The 22,704-nt window shown below is 37.5% G+C and overlaps 1 protein-coding gene and 1 pseudogene across 8 annotated transcripts in view; one reads left to right on the forward strand and one right to left on the reverse strand.

The window, feature by feature from the left end:
• Positions 1-22,704, forward strand: part of BCL2L13 (BCL2 like 13) — a 77,406-nt gene that overhangs the window by 42,178 nt on the left and 12,524 nt on the right. For 5 of the 8 annotated variants that reach the window (XM_032844424.1, XM_032844426.1, XM_032844425.1 and 2 more), the window contains one exon: positions 3,689-3,832. In XM_032844424.1, coding sequence (XP_032700315.1) covers positions 3,689-3,832 — 144 coding nt within the window. Of the gene's footprint in view, positions 1-3,688; positions 3,833-14,137; positions 14,220-22,704 lie in introns of those variants that run through there. The other 3 variants (XM_032844430.1, XM_032844428.1, XM_032844434.1) reach the window with 3 other exon arrangements.
• On the reverse strand, positions 7,449-9,907 carry LOC116859297 (annotated as a pseudogene).

The raw sequence follows: 22,704 nt of genomic DNA on the forward strand, positions 1-22,704 counted from the left end.
TCAGTGTTTTTTTAGTACATTCACATAGTTATGCAGCCATTTCCATTGTCTAATTCCAGAACATTTTTATCTTCCCATAAAGAAACCCCACAGTTTTTTAGTAGTCACTCTCCATTTTCTGTCCCTCCCAGCCCTTAGTGACATTACTCAGGCTCTTTAAATTTCCCTATTCTGGACATTTCATATAAATGCAATCATGTAATATGTGTCTAAAGCTCTTTTAATATGTGGGCTTTCTCTCTCTCTCTCTCGTTTTTTCCTTGCTTACAAGTTATTTCTTCTGTAAAATTTCCTGCTTTCTGATTTTATTGACTATATCACTGAGATGTCACGTAACATATTCCTCTGTATCTATATTTCCTTTCCATTGGTAGGTAAATTCAGAAGCCTAATCATACTCAGGTTTAATCTTTTTGGCAAGAGTACTTATTGGTGATGTTTCTTATTTCCTGTTGCATCACACTGGGTGTTACATAATGCCTGGTTGTCACTTAAATTTTGTTTTGAAGCAGATAGGTCAAACATTCAAACCTAATCAATCAATACAGGTAAAAATTGTGGGATATGATATTTACTGGAGTTGTTAAGTTATAAATTGGTTGCTAAATAGTAAATTGATGGGTCAAAATATGTTTTTTATCATTATAAATATCTATTAGAAGAGACCCTTGGAGCTCTAAATTAATATACTTCGTTTCTGTACCCAGTAAGCTATACTTTCTTTAATTATAAGATAATATTGTTAGCATGGTACCTATGGTGAGACAGTGAATGGTATTCCTTTTTGATGGCCAAAATTACCTTAGCATTCCTTTTTGGAAGTTATGGAGAGAAAAATAATTTATATGTGTTGTGGGGATTACTATTATCCAGTATGGAAATGACTTACAGGAATTCAAAGAGTAAGACTATTTGATTCCTTCTTAGCCTTTAGAGATATGAATAGTGGGACCTTCTTGGGGATCCAGGTTTTTCGTTTTTTGGTTTGTTTTTTTTTTTTTTTTCAGTACTGTGGGAAGGGGAGTGCAAAAAAAAAAAATATCAGGTATAAGGTGATAGTTTCTTGTGGCCAAGTTGATGGACTCGGTTATAGAAATTACTTATGAGGTTTTTTGTGTGATCACAAAAATTAGAGAGCAAGTGGGTTTTTTTAAACTATATTAAGACAGTCTAAATTATACTTAAAAGATAGTAGGCCTGGAAATCATCATGTAGGTCCCTGAAGATAGGATGTCAAGTAGGTAAAAGAGAGCATATATCATCAAAGAATATTACAGTTAGAATTTGTTAGTCCTGTACAGTGAAGTTTCTGTACTCTGGTTACTGCATTTCAAGAAGGATAAAATTGGGATGGAGATCTGGGAAGGGGTAATCTCAATCATCAAAGCAGTGAAGGAATTGCCAGATGAAGAACAAACTAAAAGATTAGTAAATTTCAGCCTAAAGAGTAGAGTGAATGAGAGGGAATATGATTAAGGACTCAAGACAGTAGTGAAAGAGGATTACAGATTTATCTCTAGATGATTATTTAGTAAAACTAGGGCATCTACTTTTTTGATACATGAAAGATAAATTTGGAACAAATAAAAATAAGTATTATTTTATATAGCAAGTGTAAAGTGTTTGCAGCTCCTTTCCCTAAGAGCTTAAACAGGAATAACTTTAAAATATTGCATATTAGTACATTATTATAGAAAATTAGAATGTTTTGAAGTACAGAACATCTCAGGCCTTTGAAGTTACTATGATCTGAGTCAGCAGGACTGATCAACAAGCTGTACCTGACTGTTCCTGCTAAGACTCAGTACTGGAGCTAGATGAACAAAAGGCTTTGGAGGTGGGGTTTTGTTTTGTTTTGTTTTGTTTTTAATAGTATGACAGGTTTTCTAATTGTGAAGAAAACCTAATAGATTCTTCTTTATAGCCCTAGACCCCTCCGTTAGTGTTAGGAAGGGGTTTTTAAATAAATTTTGGGCTGGAGTTCTTTTATGATATCAAAAAAGGAAGATGTGTTTGTTGCATTCTTTGTTTCAGACTTTGATGTAGATTCCCTCAGGACTGCTTTTACTTAAAAGCCAAAGAATATTAGAAAGACTATAAACCATTGTCTTTTCTGTTTGTCCTCTTCTGCAGAAATATTTTGTAATGCCTTTGTTATTACCTTGGCAATTCAGTAACAATTCATTTCCTTTTGCATTCCTTTTCCAGGCATGTGGAGCCCTCTTGATGTTTTAGACTAAAGAGATTGTATGCAGATGGTTAATTGAAAATGCTTAGCTCTTTCCAATGTGCATTTGTTTTTGGAAGGCAAGGGACTCTCATATGCCTGTCATAAATTTTGACAGTTTTTAAATATTAAGCCACAAGGTTATTAGGAATGATGATAATACCTCCCTAGGGGTTTTGTTTTGTTTTGTTTTGTTTTTAGATTTTATTTATTTATTTGAGAGAAAGACAGAGCACAAGCAGGGGGAGGAACAGAGGGAGAGGGAGAGGGACAAGCAGGCTCCCTGTTGAGCAGGGAGCCCAAGAGGAGCTCCATCAGAGGACCCGAGATCATGACCTGAGAGGAAGTGAGACACTTAACAAACTGAGCCAGCCAGGTGCCCGCTCCCCCATTTAGGTTTTTGATGACTTTCATAAGATAGCTGATAATTTTGAAAGTCCTTATTTTCAAATAGATAATAAAAGCACATGGTAGGGTGGTTGGGTTATGGACATTTTGGAGGGTATGTGCTATGGTGAGTGCTGTGAAATGTGCAAGCCTGCTGATTCACAGACCTGTACCCCTGGGGCAAATAATGTATTATATGTTAATAAAAATAATTAATAAAAAATAAAATTAAAAAAACATATGGTACAAAATACAATAAGTACAGAAATGTATACATTGAAAACTGTTTTCCCACCCTATCGCCATTACTTCATTCTCTTCCTAGGTTACCACTATTACCAGTTTCTTGTATATTTTTCCAGAGATAGTATAGGGATTATACAAATATTTGTATATGTATATGTATGTATGTATGTGTATTTCAAGCACAATTGTGCCATTATTATATACACTGTCCTGTCACTTTTCTCACTAAAAATAAGTCTTCGTGATTGGGCAATGAACAATCTAGTTCTTTTTAACAACTACGTGATATTTTGCCAAAATTTATATAACCAGTCCCTGGTGGGTTGTTTGTAGTCTTTTGCTATTATAAATAATACTTCAGTGAATCTTCTCTGCATGTTTTATATACACACATACAGATGAGCCCAATTATTTTCATAAAATAATTATTTCTACCACCCTCTGGTATAAAATCTACAGGCATCATTCACAGACATTCTAGTAAGGGGTCAGTGTTTTATTTATTTATTTATTTTTAAGATTTTATTTATTTGACAGAGATCACAAGTAGGCAGAGAGGCAGGCAGAGAGAGAGAGGGGTGGAAGCAGGCTCCCTCCGGAGCCCAGAGCCCTACGCGGGGCTCGATCCCAGGACCCTGGGTTCATGACCTGAGCTGAAGGCAGAGGCCTTAACCCACTGAGCCACCCAGGCGCCCCTTATTTCTTTATTATAGTAAAAATGAGATTCCATAATGATGCATCTGAGTCATAATTTTTTAGTAGTTGAACATACAAAATGAATTATAAGAATTTCAGTTTGTTTTTTACTCTGTCATCTTTGCATTGAAGATTTTGGTGCCTCTGATTTTGCTACAACAAATGCTTTTGGAGTTGACAAGACGTGGTCAAGAGCCTCTGAGTGCATTGCTACAGTTTGGTGTGACGTATCTGGAGGACTATGCAGCAGAGTACATCATTCAGCAAGGTGGCTGGGTATGAGCTGTTACATTTTTTTTTTTTTTTTAATCTTTAAAAAAAGGTCAGGCTTCTCATTGTGGTTGTTTTTAACAACATAGGTTTAATGTGAATATTTTAATATTTAACATTGCATGATGATCAGTGGCAAACTATTCATATGGTTTCGCTATTAAGATGTTACTTATAGTAAATTGCTAGGTGATATTTTTAAATAGTTTTTTTAAGTACTTCTAATTATGAAACATTTTATACTAACAAATAATATTTAAATAATAAGGGATGAGGAATAATAAAATGAATGCCTATGTATTTGCCATCCCAGTTGAAGAAAAGAACACATATAATATTTTTGAATTTTTTATATGCCCTCCTAGATTTCTAGCATGCTCTTACCTACTTCACAAGGATAACTCCTATTCTGAATTTTTTAAAATTATAGTTTAATCATATATACATATGTATCTCTAAACAAGTATATTATTTTGTATGTTTTGAACTTTATGTAAATAATATATTGTATGTATTTTTCTAAACTTACTTTCTTTCACTCAGTGTTGTATTCTTGAGACTGTCCTTAGTCATTGTTTCTCAATTTTTTTTAAATTATCAGTTCCCTAAGGATCCCTTTTATTTATTTATTTTTTAGGATCCTTTTTAGACATTTTTATCCTAATCATCTCCTTCCTCCCCCATGAAATTTTGATACTGCAGATAGAAGTCTCTTTATGTACTGTTGCCTTTTGAAGGGCCACAAGTGATTGTAATATCTCAGATTTCCCCCATCTTTCCAAACCCATTTTTACCCTCTAAATCATCTAGTGATCTGGTTTAATGTATTGGTTTGTGTTTGATATTCTGTTATATAGATAAATAACAGTTTATTTCTCTATAATCTTATCAGTAGACATTTTCAGCTTTTTGCTATTACAAACATTGGTGTTACGAACAGTTTTATACATATATGTATAAGTTTTTCTGGTTATATACTTGGGAGTAGAATTTCTGGGTCCAAGATAATGCCAAAAAGTGTTTTCCAAAGTGATTTTTTCCAACTTACACTCTGTCAGCATTATATAAAAATTTTTGTTGCTCTTCATCTTCACCAATACTTAATATTACCAGATTTCTTAATTTTTTAAATCATTTATTAAAATTATTTTAATAAGTTTAGATTTATAAAAATGTCATAAAGTGTTCCTGCATACTGTTCACCCAGTTTTCCCTGGTGTTAACATCTTACACAACTATGGTACCCTCATCAAATTGACTTCTCCATATTGATTTTTTTTTTTTAAAGATTTTATTTATTTATTTGACAGAGATCACAAGTAGGCAGAGAGGCTGACAGAGAGAGAGAGAGAGAGGGAAGCAGGCTCCCTGCTGAGCAGAGAGCCCGATGCGGGACTCGATCCCAGGACCCTGAGATCATGACCTGAGCCGAAGGCAGCGGCCTAACCCACTGAGCCACCCAGGCGCCCCTCCATATTGATTTCATATCCAGCAAATTTGTTAAACCCTCTTATTATCTGGATTATTTATCTCTGGTTTTTTTTTTTAATTATTATGTTTTAAAATTTTATTTACTGGGGTGCTTGCCTTTGAAGATTTAAAGATCTCTACTTGTGACCTCTGTCAAGTGAATAAATAAAATCTTTAAAAAAAAAGATTTTATTTACTAATTTATTTATTTGAGAGAGAGAGAGCGTGATCCTGAAAGAAGGTGGGCCTCAGAGACAGACTCTCAAGCAGACTCCGTACCAACTGAGGGCCCGATTGGGGGCTTGATCTTAAAATCATGACCTGAGCCAAAACCAAGAGTTGGATGCTTAACTGACTGAGCCACCCAGGTGCCCCCCATCTTTAAAGATTTTTTTTTTTTTTTTTTTATGTATTAGAGAGAAATGCGCACGCATATGAGTGAGGGGAGGAGCAGAGGGCGATAATATTCCAGAAGACTACCCCCTGAGTGCTGTGCCTGAAAGAAGGCTCAGTTTCATGGCCCATGAGATTATGACCTGAGATGAAACCGGGAGTTGGTTGCTCAACTGACTGAGCCATCCAGGTGCCCCTGCTTTGGGTTTTCTACATAGAAAATCATACTGTCTGTGAATAATGTAAAATTTTTCCTCAGTAACTACCTTTTTAACACATTTATTCACTAATCAGGATCTTCCGGTACAATATTAATGGAAGGCATCCATTAGAAGGCATCCTTGTCTTTTTCCTGATGTTAAAATGAGTGTCCTTAATTAGAGCATTTAGTTGTATAATTTAGTTGTATCAGTCTCAGTGAGTGAGGTTGGCCTGTAATTTTTCTTGTTTGGTTTCAGTTTTAAGGGTATGTTGGCTTCATAAAAGAATCCAGAGTGGGAAGAGTGTTTCCTTTTTTTTTATTCTCTGGAATAGTTTATATGAAGTTTAAATTAGTGTGTTTTGCTTTCTATAACATGCATGTAAAATAGCCTGGTGTTTTCTCTGAGGGAAGTTTTCTGATTTTCCTGTCAACTTTATTATTATTTTTTTAAGAAGGCTCCATGCCCAGTGTGGGCCCCAACATGGGGCTTCAGCTCACCACCCTAAGTTTGAGACATGAGCTGAAATCAAGAGTTGGACACTTAACTAACTGATCCACCCAGGCACCCTTTTCTTGTCAACTTTTGATAATTTTCCTGGATATTATCCCTGAATTTTTGGAGTTGTTGGTATAAGAGATACTCATTATACCCTTTTATTTTTACTCTTTTGGAGGAGAGTGCAATGGATTTTTGTATCTTAATTCTCTCCTACTACTTACTTTTAAACATTTTTTAAAAAAGATTTTATTTATTTATTTGAGAGAGAGAGAGAATGTGAAAAAGTGTGAGAGGGGAGAGGTCAGAGGGAGAAGCAGACTCCCTGCTGAGTAGGGTGCCCAATATGGGACTCGATCCCGGGACTCCAGGATCATGACCTGAGCCAAAGGCAGTTGCTTAACCAACTGAGCCACCCAGGCATCCATTTTTAAGCATTTTATTTTGGAGAATTTTAAATGTCCGCAAAAATAGATAAGATAGCATAATGACTGCCATCACTTAGCCCTAATCCTGTCCCTTCTTAATATTATTTTGAAGCAAAATCCAGGCATTATATGATTTTATCTATAAAAATTTTAGTATGGGGGCACCGGGGTGGCTCAGTAGTCTGGGTGTCTGCCTTTGGCTCAGGTCGTGATCCCAGGGTCCTGAGATCAAGTCCCACATTGGGTTCTTGCTCAGCAGGGAGCCTGCTTCTCCTTTTCCTTCTGCCTCTCCCCCTGCTCATGCTAGCTCTCACTCTCTCTCTTGCTCTCTCACAAATAAAGTCTTTTAAAAAATTTCAGTATGTGGGGGAGGGGCATGAAATAGGTGAAGAGGATTAAGAGTACACTTATGAGTACTGAGTACTATATAAAATTAAATCGCTGTATTGTACATCTTAAACTAATATAACACTGTATGTTAAGTATACTGGAATTCAAAAAATTTTTCAGGGGTGCCTCGGTGGCTCAGTTGGTTGAACGTCTGACTCAAACTGGGCTTGGGTGTTCAAGTAAACTGCTGTGATAATACACCACTTCACATATCTCATACTTTTTAAGGGGCTTTTCTTTCCCTCAGTAGGTGCTGGCAGAGGGTGTGCTCAGTCATTTTCAATATAGATGCCTAGACCCAAAGCCAAGCATAAGAAAGGAAGAGATATAGAATGAAGAGAGTCTGCAGGGGGAAAAAAAGCCGCGTTCTTCCTGGTTTCGCTTTTCCTCATGCTCAGAGAAACAGAATGAAAACTGAAGTGGAACTCCCTGGGGGAATGGTTTCAGGCCTTATGAACCAGTCAGACATATAGGCTGTACTTTCCTTCAGAGCATCAACTTTTCTAACTTCTGACTGAGACCTATGGTCTTTGCTGCTGTACCTTTCTTCATTAGATATATAATCTCCCCATCTTTCTGTGGGGAAGGACTGTCACGTAAGGACTTCCCCTTGAACTACTACTCTGTCCTGATTCATGTTTGCACTCAAAAGAATCTCTTCATGTCTCCAGTGTAGATAGAGGGCGAGGAAGGCACTTGGGCCAGCCCCCCGTTTTCCCCACTGCCATTATCATTGCCATTGCTGCTGTTCGTGGTAGCTCCACCCAGGAATCTTGCTCACCTAAATGGTGCTTTCCAACAAGGGAAGAATTAAATACAGGGAATGTAATTCATTCCTTTCTTGATTTTCAGTTTTATTATGACACACTATGTTGATGTTTGCTGGTTATTATACTTTGTTACAGAGAAAGTAGTTCTTTTATTCAACTGAAATGTGTTTGCTAAAGAAAAGAGCAGTAATAATGAATAAGTAGTTTATTGATATTTAAATTTTTTAATGTGTTTTTAATCTCTAATTTTGAATGCCCAATTTGTATTTCACATTGTTAGGTTTAAGCCCTGTGTTTTTTCGTGTGTTTAAAACCAAGAGATTCCTTTTTTGACTAATTGGTGAAAATGTCTCCTATGATACAAAGCGTCAAGATGAATCATCTTTAAGGCACTTTGTGTTAAACATTCCATTGACAGGTCTTAAAACCATTATGGTCATTCTTCTAGAGAATGATTGGGCTGCATGATGGTGCATGTCTGTTACATAAAGTCTGTAGTATGACTTCGGAGTAAAGTGTTTGTCTTCAGCCACCTGAACACAAGGTCAGGGTGAAGCAAACTGCCTACCTGTCAAAGTGGAGCTAGTTTTGAAAACCTACAGGAAAGGAGGAGGGATGACAGCTATAATATGTTGGAGGAAGGGTTTGGGCATATAGATTTACAGAGACGAAAATAATATTTTGTTCTCTGAATTAGAAAAAGAAATGGCTGGCATAAGTGCCTTTTGGATTTTTGCAGATAGTTTTTTCTAGGATTTATGTTTTGTGATCATTTTTGCCTTAACTATATTTGAGATGATTTTTCCACTGTACTGGTATTGAGAAAAGCACTTTATTGAGGCTTATAAGTACTGTGACTGGTGTGGATTTTTTTTAATAGACTGTAGAGCAGTTTTACGTTCATAGAAATGTTGAAGAAAGGTACAGAGATTTCTCATATACTACCCGCCTGCACGCATGCATGGCCTTCCCCATTATCAGCATCTCCCATCAGATCTGTACATTTGTTACAACGGATGAACCTCTGTGGATACATCATTGTCACCCAAAGACCATAGTTACAGTTTACTTTTGGTGTATATTCTGTAATTTGGGCAAATTTATGATGGCATATATCCATCACTATAGTATTACACAGAGTAGTTTCACTTTCTAAAAATCTTGTGTTCCACATGTTTGATCCTCTGTCCTGCCTCACCCCTGGCAACCACTGATCTTTTTACTGTCTCCATAGTTTTTCCTTTTCCAGAATGTCATATTTATATGTTGGGGATATATACATATATAGTTGGGGCAGTGCGATACATAGCCTTTTCATATTGGCTTCTTTTTCTTAGTAATATGCATTTAAGTTTCCTCTATGTCTTTTTTTTTTTTTTTTAATTTTTTAAAAGACTTTATTTATTTATTTGGCAGACAGAGATCACAGTAGGCAGAGAGGCAGGCAGAGAGAGAGAGAGGAGGAAGCAGGCTCCCTGCCGAGCAGAGAGCCGGATGCGGGGCTCGATCCCAGAACTCTGAGATCATGACCTAGAGCCGAAGGCAGAGGCTTAACCCACTGAGCCACCCAGGTGCCCCTCCTCTACGTCTTTTTATGGCTTGATAGCTCATCTCATTTTTAGCACTAAATTTTTAGCACTCCTTTGTCTGGATGTACCACCATTTATTTACCCATTCACCTATGGAGGAAGATCTCAGTTGCTTCCAGGTTTTGACAATTAGGAATAAATCTGTTACAATCATCCATGTGCAGGTTTTTGTGTGGACATGAGCTTTAAACTTCTTTGTGTAAAAACCAAGGAGTGCTGTCTGGTAAGAGTATGCTTAGTTTTGTAAGACATTTCCAAGCTATCTTCCAAAGTGGCTGTAACCATTTTGCATCCCCACCGGCAATGAATAAGAGTTCCTTTTGCTCCTTAGACTTACCAGCATTTGGTGGTGTTTGTGTTAGATTTTGGCTATTTTACTAGATGTGTAGTGGTAGCTCATTGTTTTAATTTGCATTTCTCTGATGACATATGATGTGGAATATCTTTTCGTATGCTAATTTGCCATCTGTACTTCTTTGGTGAGGTATCTGTTAAGGTGTTTGGCCCATTTTTAAAATCAGATTGATTGTTTTCTTATTTAAGAGTTCTTTATATATTTTGGATAATAATCCTTTATTAGATGTGTCTTTTGAAATTGTTTTCTCCCAGTCTGTGGCTTGTCTTTGCATTCTTTCAATATTGTCATAGACAGACATTTATAATCTTAAATTCCAGCTTATCAGCCATTTCTTTCATTGACTGTGTCTTAATGTTATATCTAAAAAGTCATCACCAAGGCCAAGATCATCTAGGTTTTCTCGTAAGTTATTTTCTAGGAGTTTTATAGTTTGTATTTTACACTCAGGTCTGTGATCCATTTTGGGTTAACTTATTTAAGGTGTAAGGTCTATGTCTAGCTTTGGTTTTGTGCATGTGCCTGTCCAGTTGTCCCAGCACCATTGTTTGAAAAAACTTTTTATCCATTTAACAATGGATAATTGCCTTTGCTCCTTTCTCAAAGATAAATTGACTATATTTACATGTGTCTGTTTCTGGGCTCTCTCTTCTGTTCCACTGATCTATTTTTTCTTTCACCAAAACCACACTATCTTGAATACTCTAGCTTTATAGTAAGTCTTGAAGTCAGGTAGTGTCAGCCCTCCAGCTTTGTTGTTCAGTATTGTGTTGGCTATTTTTGGTCTTTTGCTTCTCCATATAAACTTCAGAATCAGTTTGTTAATATTTGCTGAGATTTTGATTGGGATTTCACTGAATCATAGATGAAGTTGGGAAGAATTTACATCTTAACCTTATTGAGTCTTTATATCCATGAACATGGAATATCTCCATTTATTTAGTTCTTTTTTTTTATTTCATTCATCAGAGTTTTATAATTTCCGTCATATAGATCTTGTACCTATTTTGTTATATTCATGCCTAAACGTTTCATTTTTGGGGATGCTTATGTAAATAATATTAGATCTTTAATTTCAAGCTCCACTTGTTTATTTCTAGTATATAGGAAAACGATTGACTTTGTATATTAACCTTGTATTCTGCAATCTTGCTATCATTCCTTATTACTTTTAGGACTATTTTTGTGGATTTTTTTCAGATTTTCATAATGTAGATGATCATGTCATCTGTGAACAAGACAGTTTTATTTCTTACGTAAAATAACAAAAATTCAACAGAATAAATTCAAGGATCTATTGGCTTTCTTCAGTGATTCATGAGTCATGCAGCATCCCATCTAGCAAATAGAAAGGAGCTCCAAAGAGCTGCAGAAAAGGAAAAGTTTTTGTTTTGTTTTGTTTTTAAGATTTATTTATTTATTTATTTATTTATTTGACAGAGATCACAAGTAGGCAGAGAGGCAGGCAGAGAGAGAGAAGGAAGCAGGCTCCCCACCAAGCAGAGAGCCCGATGTGGGGCTCGATCACAGGACCCTGGGATCATGACCCGAGCTGAAGGCAGAGGCCTTAACCCACTGAGCCACCCAGGTGCCCCCAGAAAAGGAGAAGTTTTTAAAGGTAGAAAGAAGTGGGACAAGGAAATCATAAACAAAAGAAAGGATTATTTCAGGCAAGGTCACCTCTTTTAGGGGGATGAAAGGAATCTATTGGGTGAATATCCTCACCAGTGTTGACTAGGAAATTCCAGACTAACTGGTTAGGATCACATTCCTGAAGGAGGTTGAAATTGCAGTTAGGTTAGCCATTAAGTCTTGGTTGGTGGCATGGGTTTAGCTCAAGTGAATCCATTTGGGGCCTATTGCCTTCTTTTTAACAATTCCTTCCCAGTCTGTATACATTTTATTTCCTTGTCTGACTGCATTAGCCAGGACTTCCAGTACATTTTTGAAAAGCAGTGATGAGAAATTACATCTTTGCCTTGTTCCTCATCCTCATTTTTAAAAATTTATTTGACAGACAGAGATCACAAGTAGGCAGAGAAGCAGGCAGAGACAGAGAGAGGGAAAAGCAGGCTCCCTGCCAAGCAGAGAGCCCAATGTGGGGCTCGATCCCAGGACCCTAGGATCATGACTGGAGCCGAAGGCAGAGGCTTTAACCCACTGAGCCACCCAGGTGCCCCTGATGATTGATTTTAGATCTTTCTTCTTTTCTGATATATGCATTTAGTATTTAATGCTATAAATTTCCTTCTAAGCACTGCTCTTTCTGCTTTGTACAAAATTTAGTAAGTCGTGTTTTCATTTTCATTTAGTTCACAATATTCTAAAAATTTGTCTTGAGATTTATTCTCTGACCCTTGTATTATTCAGAAGTATACTATTTAATAACTAAGTATTTTGGGATTTCCCAGCTGTCTTTGTTACTGATTTTTATTTGTACTCCATTGTGGTCAGAAACCAGACATTGTAAGATCTCTATTCTTCTAAATTTGTAAAGGGTGTGTTTCATGTGCCAGAATGTGGTCTAGGTGAGTATTGCATGTGAGTTTCGGAAGAATGTGTACTCTGCTATTATTGGATGAGGTAGTTTATAGATTCCCATTATATCCAATTGATTGATGGTATAGTTGAATTTAGCTGTGTAATTAGTGACTTTCTGCTGGTTGGAGCTGTTCATTTCTAATGGAAGGGTGTTGAAGTCTCCAATTTTAACAGTGGATTCATTTATGTCTCCTTGTATTTCTATCAGTTTTTGCCTCCTGTAATTTAACACTCTCTTGTTATATACACATTAAATACACATTAATGTATACACCTTAAAGTGTCTTTTTGGATGTTAAACGTTTTATCATTATGTAATGCCCCCTTTTTTTTTTAAGATTTTTTTTATTTATTTGACAGAGATATCACAAGTAGGCGGAGAGGCAGGCAGAGAGAGAGAAGGGAGGAAGCGGGCTCCCTGCTGAGCAGAGAGCCCGATGCGGGGCTTGATCCCAGGACCCTGGGATCATGACCTGAGCCGAAGGCAGAGGCTTTAACCCACTGAGCCACCCAGGCGCACCCCCCCTTTTTTTTTTTTTTTTACAGAGACAGCAAGAGAGGGAATGCAAACGGGGAGTGGGAGGGGGAGAACAGTTTACCACCAAGCAGGGAGCACAATGTGGGGCTCAATCCCAGGACCCTGGGATCATGACCTGAGCAGAAGGCAGACACTTAATAACTGAGCCACCCAGGCCCCTGCCCCTCTTTATTTCTGATAACTTTTCTTGCTCTGAAGTCTGCTCTGTTTGAAATTAATAGAGCTACTCCCACTTTTTTTTTTTTTTAAGATTTTATTTTTTAAGTAATCTCTCCACCCAGTGTGGGGCTCAGACTTAACAACCGTGAGATCAAGAATTGCATACTCTACCTACTGAGCCAGCCAGGGGTCCCTATTTTCTTTTGATTAGTGTTACCGTGGTGTATTTTTCTCTAGCCATTTACTTTTAATATGTTTGTGTCTTTATATTTGGAGTTTCTTTTTTTTTTTTTTTTAAGATTTTATTTATTGATTTGACAGAGATCACAAGTAGACAGAGAGGCAGGCAGAGAGAGAGAGAGAGAGGGAAGCAGGCTCCCTGCTGAGCAGAGAGCCCGATGCGGGACTCGATCCCAGAACCCTGAGATCGTGACCTGAGCCGAAGGCAGCGGCTTAACCCACTGAGCCACCCAGGCGCCCTTATATTTGGAGTTTCTTATAAACAACATATAGTTGAGTCTTATTTTTTGATCCAGTCTGATAAATTCTGTCTTTTAATTGGTGCTTTTAGATTATCAAAGGTTTTTTTTTTTTTTAAGATTTTATTTATTTATTTGACAGAGATTACAAGTAGGCAGAGAGGCAGGCAGAGAGAGAGAGGAGGGGAAGCAGGCTCCCCGCTGAGCGGAGAGCCCCACGTGGGGCTCGATCCCAGGACCCTGGGATCATGACCCGAGCCGAAGGCAGAGGCTTCAACCCACTGAGCCACCCAGGTGCCCCTCAAAGGGATTATTAATAATTGAATTAATATCTACCATATTTGTTAAAACTGTTTTCTGCTTGTTGCCCGTATTCTTTGTTCCTCTTTTTGTCTTCCACTCTTTTTCTGCCTTTTGTGGTTTTAATTAAGCATGTTGCATGATTCCATCTTCTCTACTTTCTTAACATATCCATTACATTTCTCTTTTTACTTTTTTTAGTGCTTGCCCCAGAGTTTGCAGTATACATTTACAACTAGTCCAAGTTCATTTTCAAATAACACTGTGCTGCTTCATGAGTAATGTGAGTACCGTATCATAACAAAATAATCTTAAGTCCTTCTCATCTCTGTATCACTGCTGTCATTTATTTCCCTAATCTAAGCATGCATATGTGTGTCTGTATGTATATGCATATATATGCTATATATGTAAGCATACATGATTGAGTTGCTATTATTTTTTTGAACAGTTACCAATTGATAATTGGTAATTCTTATCAATTAAGAATAAGAAAAATAAACATTTTTACCTTACCTTCACTTACTCTTCTGATGCTCTTCCTCTCCTAATGGAGATCCAAGTTTCTGACTTAACATTGTTTTCCTTCTCTCTAATGAGCCTCTTTTAACATTGCAAGCAAAGACAAGTTTACTAACAACACATTTCCTCAATTTTTGCTTATCTGAGATTTTTACGTGTCCTTCATTTCTGAGGGATAATTTCACATGCACAGAATGCTAAGTTGGTGGGTTTTTTTCTCTCAACACTTGAAATACTTGAGTTCACTCTGTTATTGCTTGCATAGTTTCTGAGGAAAAGTTCAATATAATTCTTTTCTTTGTACTTCTAAAGGGAAAATGTTTTTAACTCTGGCTTGTCTTAAAATTTTCTATCTTTGACTTTCTATAGTTTGAAAATGATATGCCTAGGTGCAGGGTTTTTGTTTTGTTTTGTTTTGACATTTTTTCTACTTGACATTCTTTGAGCTTCCTGAAACTGTTTTTGGTGTCTGATATTAACTTGAAGAGGCTCTCAGTCATTATTGTTTTAAATATTTCTTCTGTTCCTATCTCTTTTCCTTTTTGTATTCCAGTTACATATATGTTACACTTACTGTAGTTGTTCCACAGTCCTTGGATATCCTGTTCTTTTTTTCCTTTCTTGTCTTTGCTTTTATATACTCAGGCTCAGAGATTCTTCCCTTACCCATGTCTAGTCTAATATTATATAGGCCCATCAAAGGTATTCTTCATTTCCGTTAAAGATCTTTTCGATCTTATGGTTCTTTTCCAGTATTTCTCTCTCTGCTTACATTGCCCATCTGTTCTTGCATGCTTTCTGCTTTATCCATGAGAGTCCTTTGCTTATTAATCATAATTGATTTAAATTCTTGTGATAATTTCAACATCTGCAGTGTCTGGTTCTTTTTTTTTTTTTTTTTTTAAAGATTTTATTTATTTATTTGACAGAGAGAGATCACAAGTAGACAGAGAGGCAGGCAGAGAGAGAGAGAGGGAAGCAGGCTCCCTGCTGAGCAGAGAGCCCGATGCGGGACTCGATCCCAGGACCCTGAGATCATGACCTGAGCCGAAGGCAGCGGCTTAACCCACTGAGCCACCCAGGCGCCCTGCAGTGTCTGGTTCTGATGCTTGCTCCATCTCTTCAAATTTGATTTTTGCCTTTTGGCATGCCTTGTAATTTTTTCTTGATAGCCGGACATGGTGCACTGGGTCAAAGGAACTGCTGTAAAGAAGCCTTGGGGGAAGGGGAGGGATTTTATAGCCCTATGATTAGGTCAATCTTTTTACTGAACTATGATAGCCTCTGCACTGTGAAGTGTTTCTCAGTTTTTCCTTTCCCTGTTAGGTGGGATGAGATGGCTTGAGTGGGCTGAGTTGGGTATTTCTCTAACCTTGTGTTGGCTAGGCTCTGATTAGTTAGTTTCTCTTAAGGGCAGTCCTTGTTAAGAAAAACAGAGTGGCCTATTGTATTTCAAAATGGTTCATTTTACTCCCCCTGCCAGAAGCGTGAGGGGAATTTTCTTTGGTATTTATTAAGAGCACCTGGTTGAGCTCCTAGAGGTAAATCTCACAGAATTGTAGGGGTCTTCCTATGACTGAGTCCCCCTGGAGTTTAACTTTGTGTTGGCCACGCTGAGCCTCCAGCTGTCCATCAGTGCTCGTCCCCAGCGTGATTTCCACTCCGGTAAGCTGTGACCCCGTGTTCACCTGTCTTTCTCTCTCCAGTCTTGGGGGCAGTAGTTTGCCCTGGGCCATTACCTCTCTATCTTACAGATCCTAGAGTAGTTGTGGATTTTTCAGTTTGTTTAGCTTTTTACTTGTTAGGGTAACGTGGTGACTTCAAGCTCCGTACGTGTGGAAGTTACTCTCAGGTTTTCTCTCTCAGTTTTGTCCACACTGAGCCTCCAGCAGTTCGTCAGTTTCAGTTTCAGTTCTCCTCCCTGGGCACGGGTTCCTGGGGAGGTGACTGCTTAGGAGTTTCTGCTCCAGTAAGTTATGATCCCCTCTATTTCCTGTTGGTCACTTCAGTCTTGGGGGCAGCATTTGGCCCTGTGACCTCATTTCTCTTAGAGATCTAAGAAGTTACCGATTTCTCAGTTTGTTCAGCCTTATTGCTTGTTGTTAGGATGGAATGGCACCTTCCAACTTTCTTTTTTTCTTTTTTCTTTTTTTTTTAGATTTTATTTATTTATTTGACAGAGGGAACACAAGCGGGGTGTGGGAGAAGGAGAAGCAGGCTTCCCTCCAAGTAGAGAGCCCGATTCGGGGCTCAGTCCCAGGACCCTGGGATCATAACCTGAGCCGAAGGCAGACACTTAATGACTGAGTCACCCAGGCGCCCCAACCTTCCAAGCTTCTTAAGTGCTTCCCAGAAACCAAAAGTTAAAATGACCTCAAGCTGAGACTTTATAAGGATCTCATTTTGGTTTTAGTTACTTTATCCACAGGCATTATTCCCCAGACTTGGACATAAGTCATATGGTTACACTTTCCATACCTTAGATGTGAAGGAGTCTCAGTCTACTTCTGATCATTCCTTCTTACTGACGCTCACCATCACGTGAGGGTGAAACATATTTCTGTAATTCCTGTGAAATGTCTGTATGGAATCTAGAAGCTGGGGCTCCTGTTCCGTGGCGCAGTACTCAATAGGCATCACCAATTCATGTTCTTTCTCTTGGTTTTTCTTGAAAAGGAGAATGGCCTAGAAGTGTTTATTACTGTCTAATTGCATGGCCTTAGATGAATCATTTTCCTGAATATTCTTCAGATTATTTATAAACTCTAGTTTCTTTTTTTTTTTTATCATTTTTTAAAAGATTTTATTTATTTATTTGACAGAGATCATAAGCAGGCAGAGAGGCAGGCAGAGAGAGAGGGGGAAGCAGGCTTCTCACTGAGCAGAGAGCCCGATGCGGGGCTCAATCCCAGGACCCTGAGATCATGACCCGAGCCAAAGGCAGAGGCTTAACCCCTGAGCCACCCAGGCACCCCTAAACTCCAGTTTCTAAGGAGGTCATTAATAGTGTCTGCCCGTTTTACAAGGAGTTTGTGAAGATTAGTTAATTTCTGTAATGTTTAAGGCCTTCAGGGATTAATTTTTAATGTGCAGTAAACCTTGCTTGTTTGCATATGTTATGGTAGGCACCATGCTAGATTTTAAGTATATAAAAGTTAAATAAAATATATGCCCTACTTCAGAGCTCAGAACTGGTTGAGGAGATGGAAATGTAAAACATTAATAACCATGTGTAACATATGTTGTGGGGTAGGTATGTTCAAAGTGTAGTAGGAAGACAAAGGAGGGAGTGATTAATTGAGGTGCAGTTAGAAATAAAAGTTCATTTAGGAACACATCTTTTTTTTTTTTTTAAGATTTTATTTATTTATTTATTAGAGAGAGAGAGAGAGAGAGAGAGAGTGAGAGAAGGAATACAAACAAGGGGAGTGGGAGAGGGAGAAGCAGGACTCCCACCAAGCAGGGAGCCCAACTTGGGCCTGGATCCCAGGACCCTGGGATCATGACCTGAGCTGAAGGCAGACCCTTAACGACTGAGCCACCCAGGCGCCCCAGATTATAATTTTTTATTTTTGTTTATGTGGCATTAGAATTACAAGAAAAGGCTTTGGGTTTTTTCTCTTTTTACCTTATTTTTTTAACCCTGCCAGAGAGTGGCGAGTTAATAAAGATTGGAAATCACAGGGTTAATTTGTGGCCCCCAGCTCTGCCAAATATTAGCCTTGTGTTTGGGAGAAATTCATTTAACTTCTCTGAGCCTTAGTTTTATCAATTACAAAATGGGAAGAATAGTTCTGTCTCACAAAAGTAATGATATAAAAGTATTTTGTGAAAATGCTACATTTTTACAAATGTCAGGTTTTTAGATATGTCTTTAAGAGTGTATATTTTTTTCCTCTTCCTGAGTCTGAAGATTCCTTTGCGTTTTGATTCTGATTTTTCATTGCCCTGCAGCACACTTAGGGCACAGACTAGTTGGCATATTATGATTTTCCCTGACTCATCCTTGTTCCCTCCCTCCGCTTTCTCACTGTCTTTCATTTCCTGGGATTGTGTTCCTACGTTAGAAGTAAGTCTGTCTCCTGAAAAGGGCAGTACAAGTCCACCGTGGTAAGGCTTCTCTTTTATTTTCTCCTATGTCATGTACTAAACTAGATACTTACTCTGAAAGATTTAGTTTTAAATTACATAAAAGCTTACTGGTGAAAATGTCATCTGATGTCTACCATAATATTTAATATTTAAGTAGTTTGAATAAAATTAATTTTTGCCTTTTTTTCTCTTTGACTTAAAGCTTCTTATTTCTATTTTAGGAATAGAAAGAGAAAGTATTTTTGTTTATAATCAAGGATATTTGAAGACTGTTCTAACAGTTTCTTACCTAAAAGTTCCCAGAAGACAGAGTTTTTATACTCTGGGAGGTAACACATAATTTGTGATCTAAAAATCACTAAGTGGGTTTTGTAACTGAAATAATTTTAGTGTAATGAGGTTAAGTACTGTTTCATCAAACCCATGTATTTTACTTGCAGGTGTGAGTATTCACTGCACTGTGTTTCCAAAATATATTTTTTGTGGGTCTTGGTCATTAGAATAGATGGAAAATTACTGGGAATATCTTTCCCACTTTGCATTTTCTCATTTTAATTTAATAGTGATCTGAGAGGCATATGGCATACTGCTAGACTGAATGTAGAAGAATAATTACTGTTTCTATTTTTTAAGGGGACTACTTGAGGGATAGATACTGTATAATGGCCAAAAAGTAGCCGTTGATGGTTTGTTGGTACATCTTAGGGCAGGTGAGTCCCTAGATGAGTTTACCAGGGAATGTCTTTGGAGTTCTGCCAAAGCATCTTCAGATGGAAAAGTTAAGTCTGTAAGGAGCTCAGTTTGTCAGCAGCTATGACCCTGTAGGTAAAATACTGCTTGAAGTGGCGGAATAATTTTTAATAATGTGAACCCAAAAAAAGGAAGCAAAATGCAGTCAATACAGGCAGAATAAAGCAGTCACTGCACATTTTTGAAATGGTTCTCTTAATGATCTACAGGCTCTTTTTACTTTGTTCCTACCACCAAAACCAGTGTTACATTATATTTTATCTTACATTTATTTAAAAATACTCCCCTTGACTCCATATTTCAGTTTCTTCTCTCTTTCCCTTTTTATTGGAAAGGTTTCATGCACATATCTTTGTGTACTTTGTGTATTTGCTTCAAGAAAACACCAAGAATAACCTTTTCTATTTATTTCTTGCCGTAAACTCAGGGGAAAACATCTGTAAGGTAATCAGGAGACTACAGCCTAAGAGTTCGTTTCATGTAGTTGATAAAAGCATGGTCCTGGGAGGTAAACTGCCTGAGCTTAAATCCAGTTCAGTGACTTTGAACGATAATCCTCTTTGGTTGATTCGGTTTCCTGGTCTGTAAAATGGAAATAATAATAAGGCTTACTCCATAGCCTTGTGAGGTTTAAGTAGGTCAGTATCAGTAAAATCTTCAGAAGGACACGTGGTAGGAGTGCGTGCAAGTTACTGCATGTTACTGACAAGCAGTTCTTTTTTTCCCTCAGTAGTTTATTCTTTTTTGTTGTTGTTTACATACTTCTCTCTCTTTTTTTTAAATTTTTAAAATTTTTTAAATTATGTTCAGTTAGCCACTGTAGTGGCTGTAGTGTTCAGTGATTCTAGTTATGTATAACACCTTGAGCTCATCACACAAGCAAGTTCTCAAAACAGGCTCAGAGACCCTGGGGCAAGTTACTTAATCTCTCTGGGCTTTCTCTGGTTTTGTTTTTATTTTTGTTTTCAAAGAAAGATATAGTTCTCTGATTGTTCGTGCATACTTAAACTCTAATAGTTGGTCTAAATTAGTTTTATGTTTTTTTGAGTCCTGGAAGTTACTCCTTTGTGTTTTTTATATCAATGGGACTACAAAGATATTTCCAACAACAAATATTTTGTACTAAAAATGATTTTAGATAGTTAGACCGGCTCTAATACTACTTGTAGATGTTATTCCCCCTAAGGTACTAAATTTTTTTTTTTTTTTAAGATTTTATTTATCCATTTGGCAGAGAGAAAGAGCAAAAGCAGAGGGAGCGGGGCACCTGGGTGGCTCAGTGGGTTAAGCCTCTGCCTTCGGCTCAGGTCATGATCCCAGGGTCCTGGGATTGAGCCCCGCATCGGGCTCTCTGCTCAGCGGGGAGTCTGCTTCCCCTCCTCTCTCTGCCTGCCTCTCTGCCTACTTGTGATCTCTCTTCCTCTGTCAAATAGATAAAATCTTTAAAAAAAAAAAAAAAGCAGAGGGAGCAGCAGGCAAAGGGAAAGGGAGAAGCAGACTTCTGCTGAGCAAGGAGCCTGATGTGGAACTCTATTCAGGACCCTGGGACCATGACCTGAGCTGAAGGCAGACACCTAACCAACTGAGCCACCCACGTACCCCTAATGTGCTAAATCCTAAGATTTAGCACAAATCCCAAATACCCAAGATATTATCTAAAAAAGCTCTTTATCTTTTAGTGAAAGCCTGCTCTTCACTAATAGCAGTAATTGAGAGAGAGAGTTCTATTTTTATATTTTTGCTTTATATGAATTGGTCCCAGGAGTAAAAGTCTCAGTGGTCATCTATTCTTTCTTTAATGCTTCTTACATAAGAGCACACAATTTTTGGTGTATCTTCATTAAAATGTGATGTTCCAAGTAAGAAATAAGTTGTAAGGCAGGGAAGGCCATGACAGCAAGGAAAAAAGCAATTAAATCTGAATTGACTTCTGAGCCATTTATTATTCCAAAGTTGTAATTTGGCAAACTTGAGAAAGGGAACAAAGAGTGTTCTTAACCCTTTTGTTAGCTTTAAACTGTTAAAAATAAAGCAAAATTTCATTTTACGGTTAATTCTATTTCAGTTTCTTAAGTTTTCCCTTATTTCTTCATGGTGGAATTTTTGAAATTTCTGTTTCATTTGTTTCGGTTTGCAGCCCTAAAGAAAAAGCAGCAAAGGTCTCCTTCCTGAGAATTAAAATTTTTACCTTTGGTTTTGTGGTTCTTTAGTTTTTATTGTTGCTTTTTTAATCAGTTCTTGCTATTAGAGTTTCTGTTTTTAGAAGTGCAGATAAGTAACTTGTTGAGAATTCTTACCAGTGAGCACTTCAGACTGCTCTGACCCTTCGATAACCCTTCTGTTTGAAGAGCTCTGTTGTTGTAAGGCGGCTCTGTGAGTCCAGCTGTACTGTACGTCTCTTGAAGTGGCATGGAAACAGATTACAAAACTTGTAGAGTGTGAAAAGAGTGAGAGCAGATGTGATTCTAAGACTAAGAATAAACAGCATGAGAAGTTAAATTCCTTACCTCTTAATGACTCAGTTGGGAGGTGAGGGTAGTTAGGAGCACTGTTTGTTTTTTATATGAAAATTTGACAGTATTGGGGGAAGACTAACAAAAACACACGGTTTGAAGTTACTTGTAATGAAGTAACTGACGTTCTTTGACTATTTTGCATAACTCTGAAATACACTTTCTTTGAGAAAATAGGGTAGTTTTACTTGCTTCTGGGGTCAGAGATGGTGATCGGTTCATTCAATGGCATAATTCTGTTAACACTTTTCCAGCTTCTTCCTCTTCACTTAACAAAAAGAACCCAGTTTTTAGATGTTGAGTTTCAATAATGAAGAAAAAGAATGTAATCTTAAGTAGGGCCTCATTTCCTTTTTTTTTTTTTTTTAGCTACTTTGCAAGGTTTGAAGATACAGGATTACAAAGTTGCTGAGCCATATTTAGTTTCTCATGTGGATATTTTGAGAAAGCAAATAAATGAAACAAGTGTACTAAAGTCAAGTCAGTAAGGGGCAATTATGTATATCGTGCTACCTTATGCTATCACTACTCTTCTTTCACTGCCTTTTTTCCCTCCCTGTAAAATTATTCTTTATATGAGCCATTATTTCTGTCTTCACAGTGAAGTTCCTTGAAAAGATGCAGATAAACTCTTGAATCTATAAATGATGTGGCAAAGAGAAATCCCTTTGTAACAAGGTGTTAGAGGATTTGCATAACTAATTAGAATTGTGTTCTGGCAAAGATCTAGTTAAGTACAATTTCACAGTTTAGCTGTTGATCTGGCTTTGGTGATTGGGTCTTCCTTACTCTTGGACCTCCAGGTATACTCCTCCAAAAAGGTTACAGAAATGGTTCCCTGGGTAGCTATTTTCATCGTGTTAACTACTGTCACTCTCTGTTATTGGTGGT

This window comes from Lontra canadensis, unplaced genomic scaffold, assembly GCF_010015895.1.
Source record: "Lontra canadensis isolate GAN:19392208 unplaced genomic scaffold, GSC_riverotter_1.0 scaffold153, whole genome shotgun sequence".
NCBI classification, from domain to species: Eukaryota; Metazoa; Chordata; class Mammalia; order Carnivora; family Mustelidae; genus Lontra; species Lontra canadensis.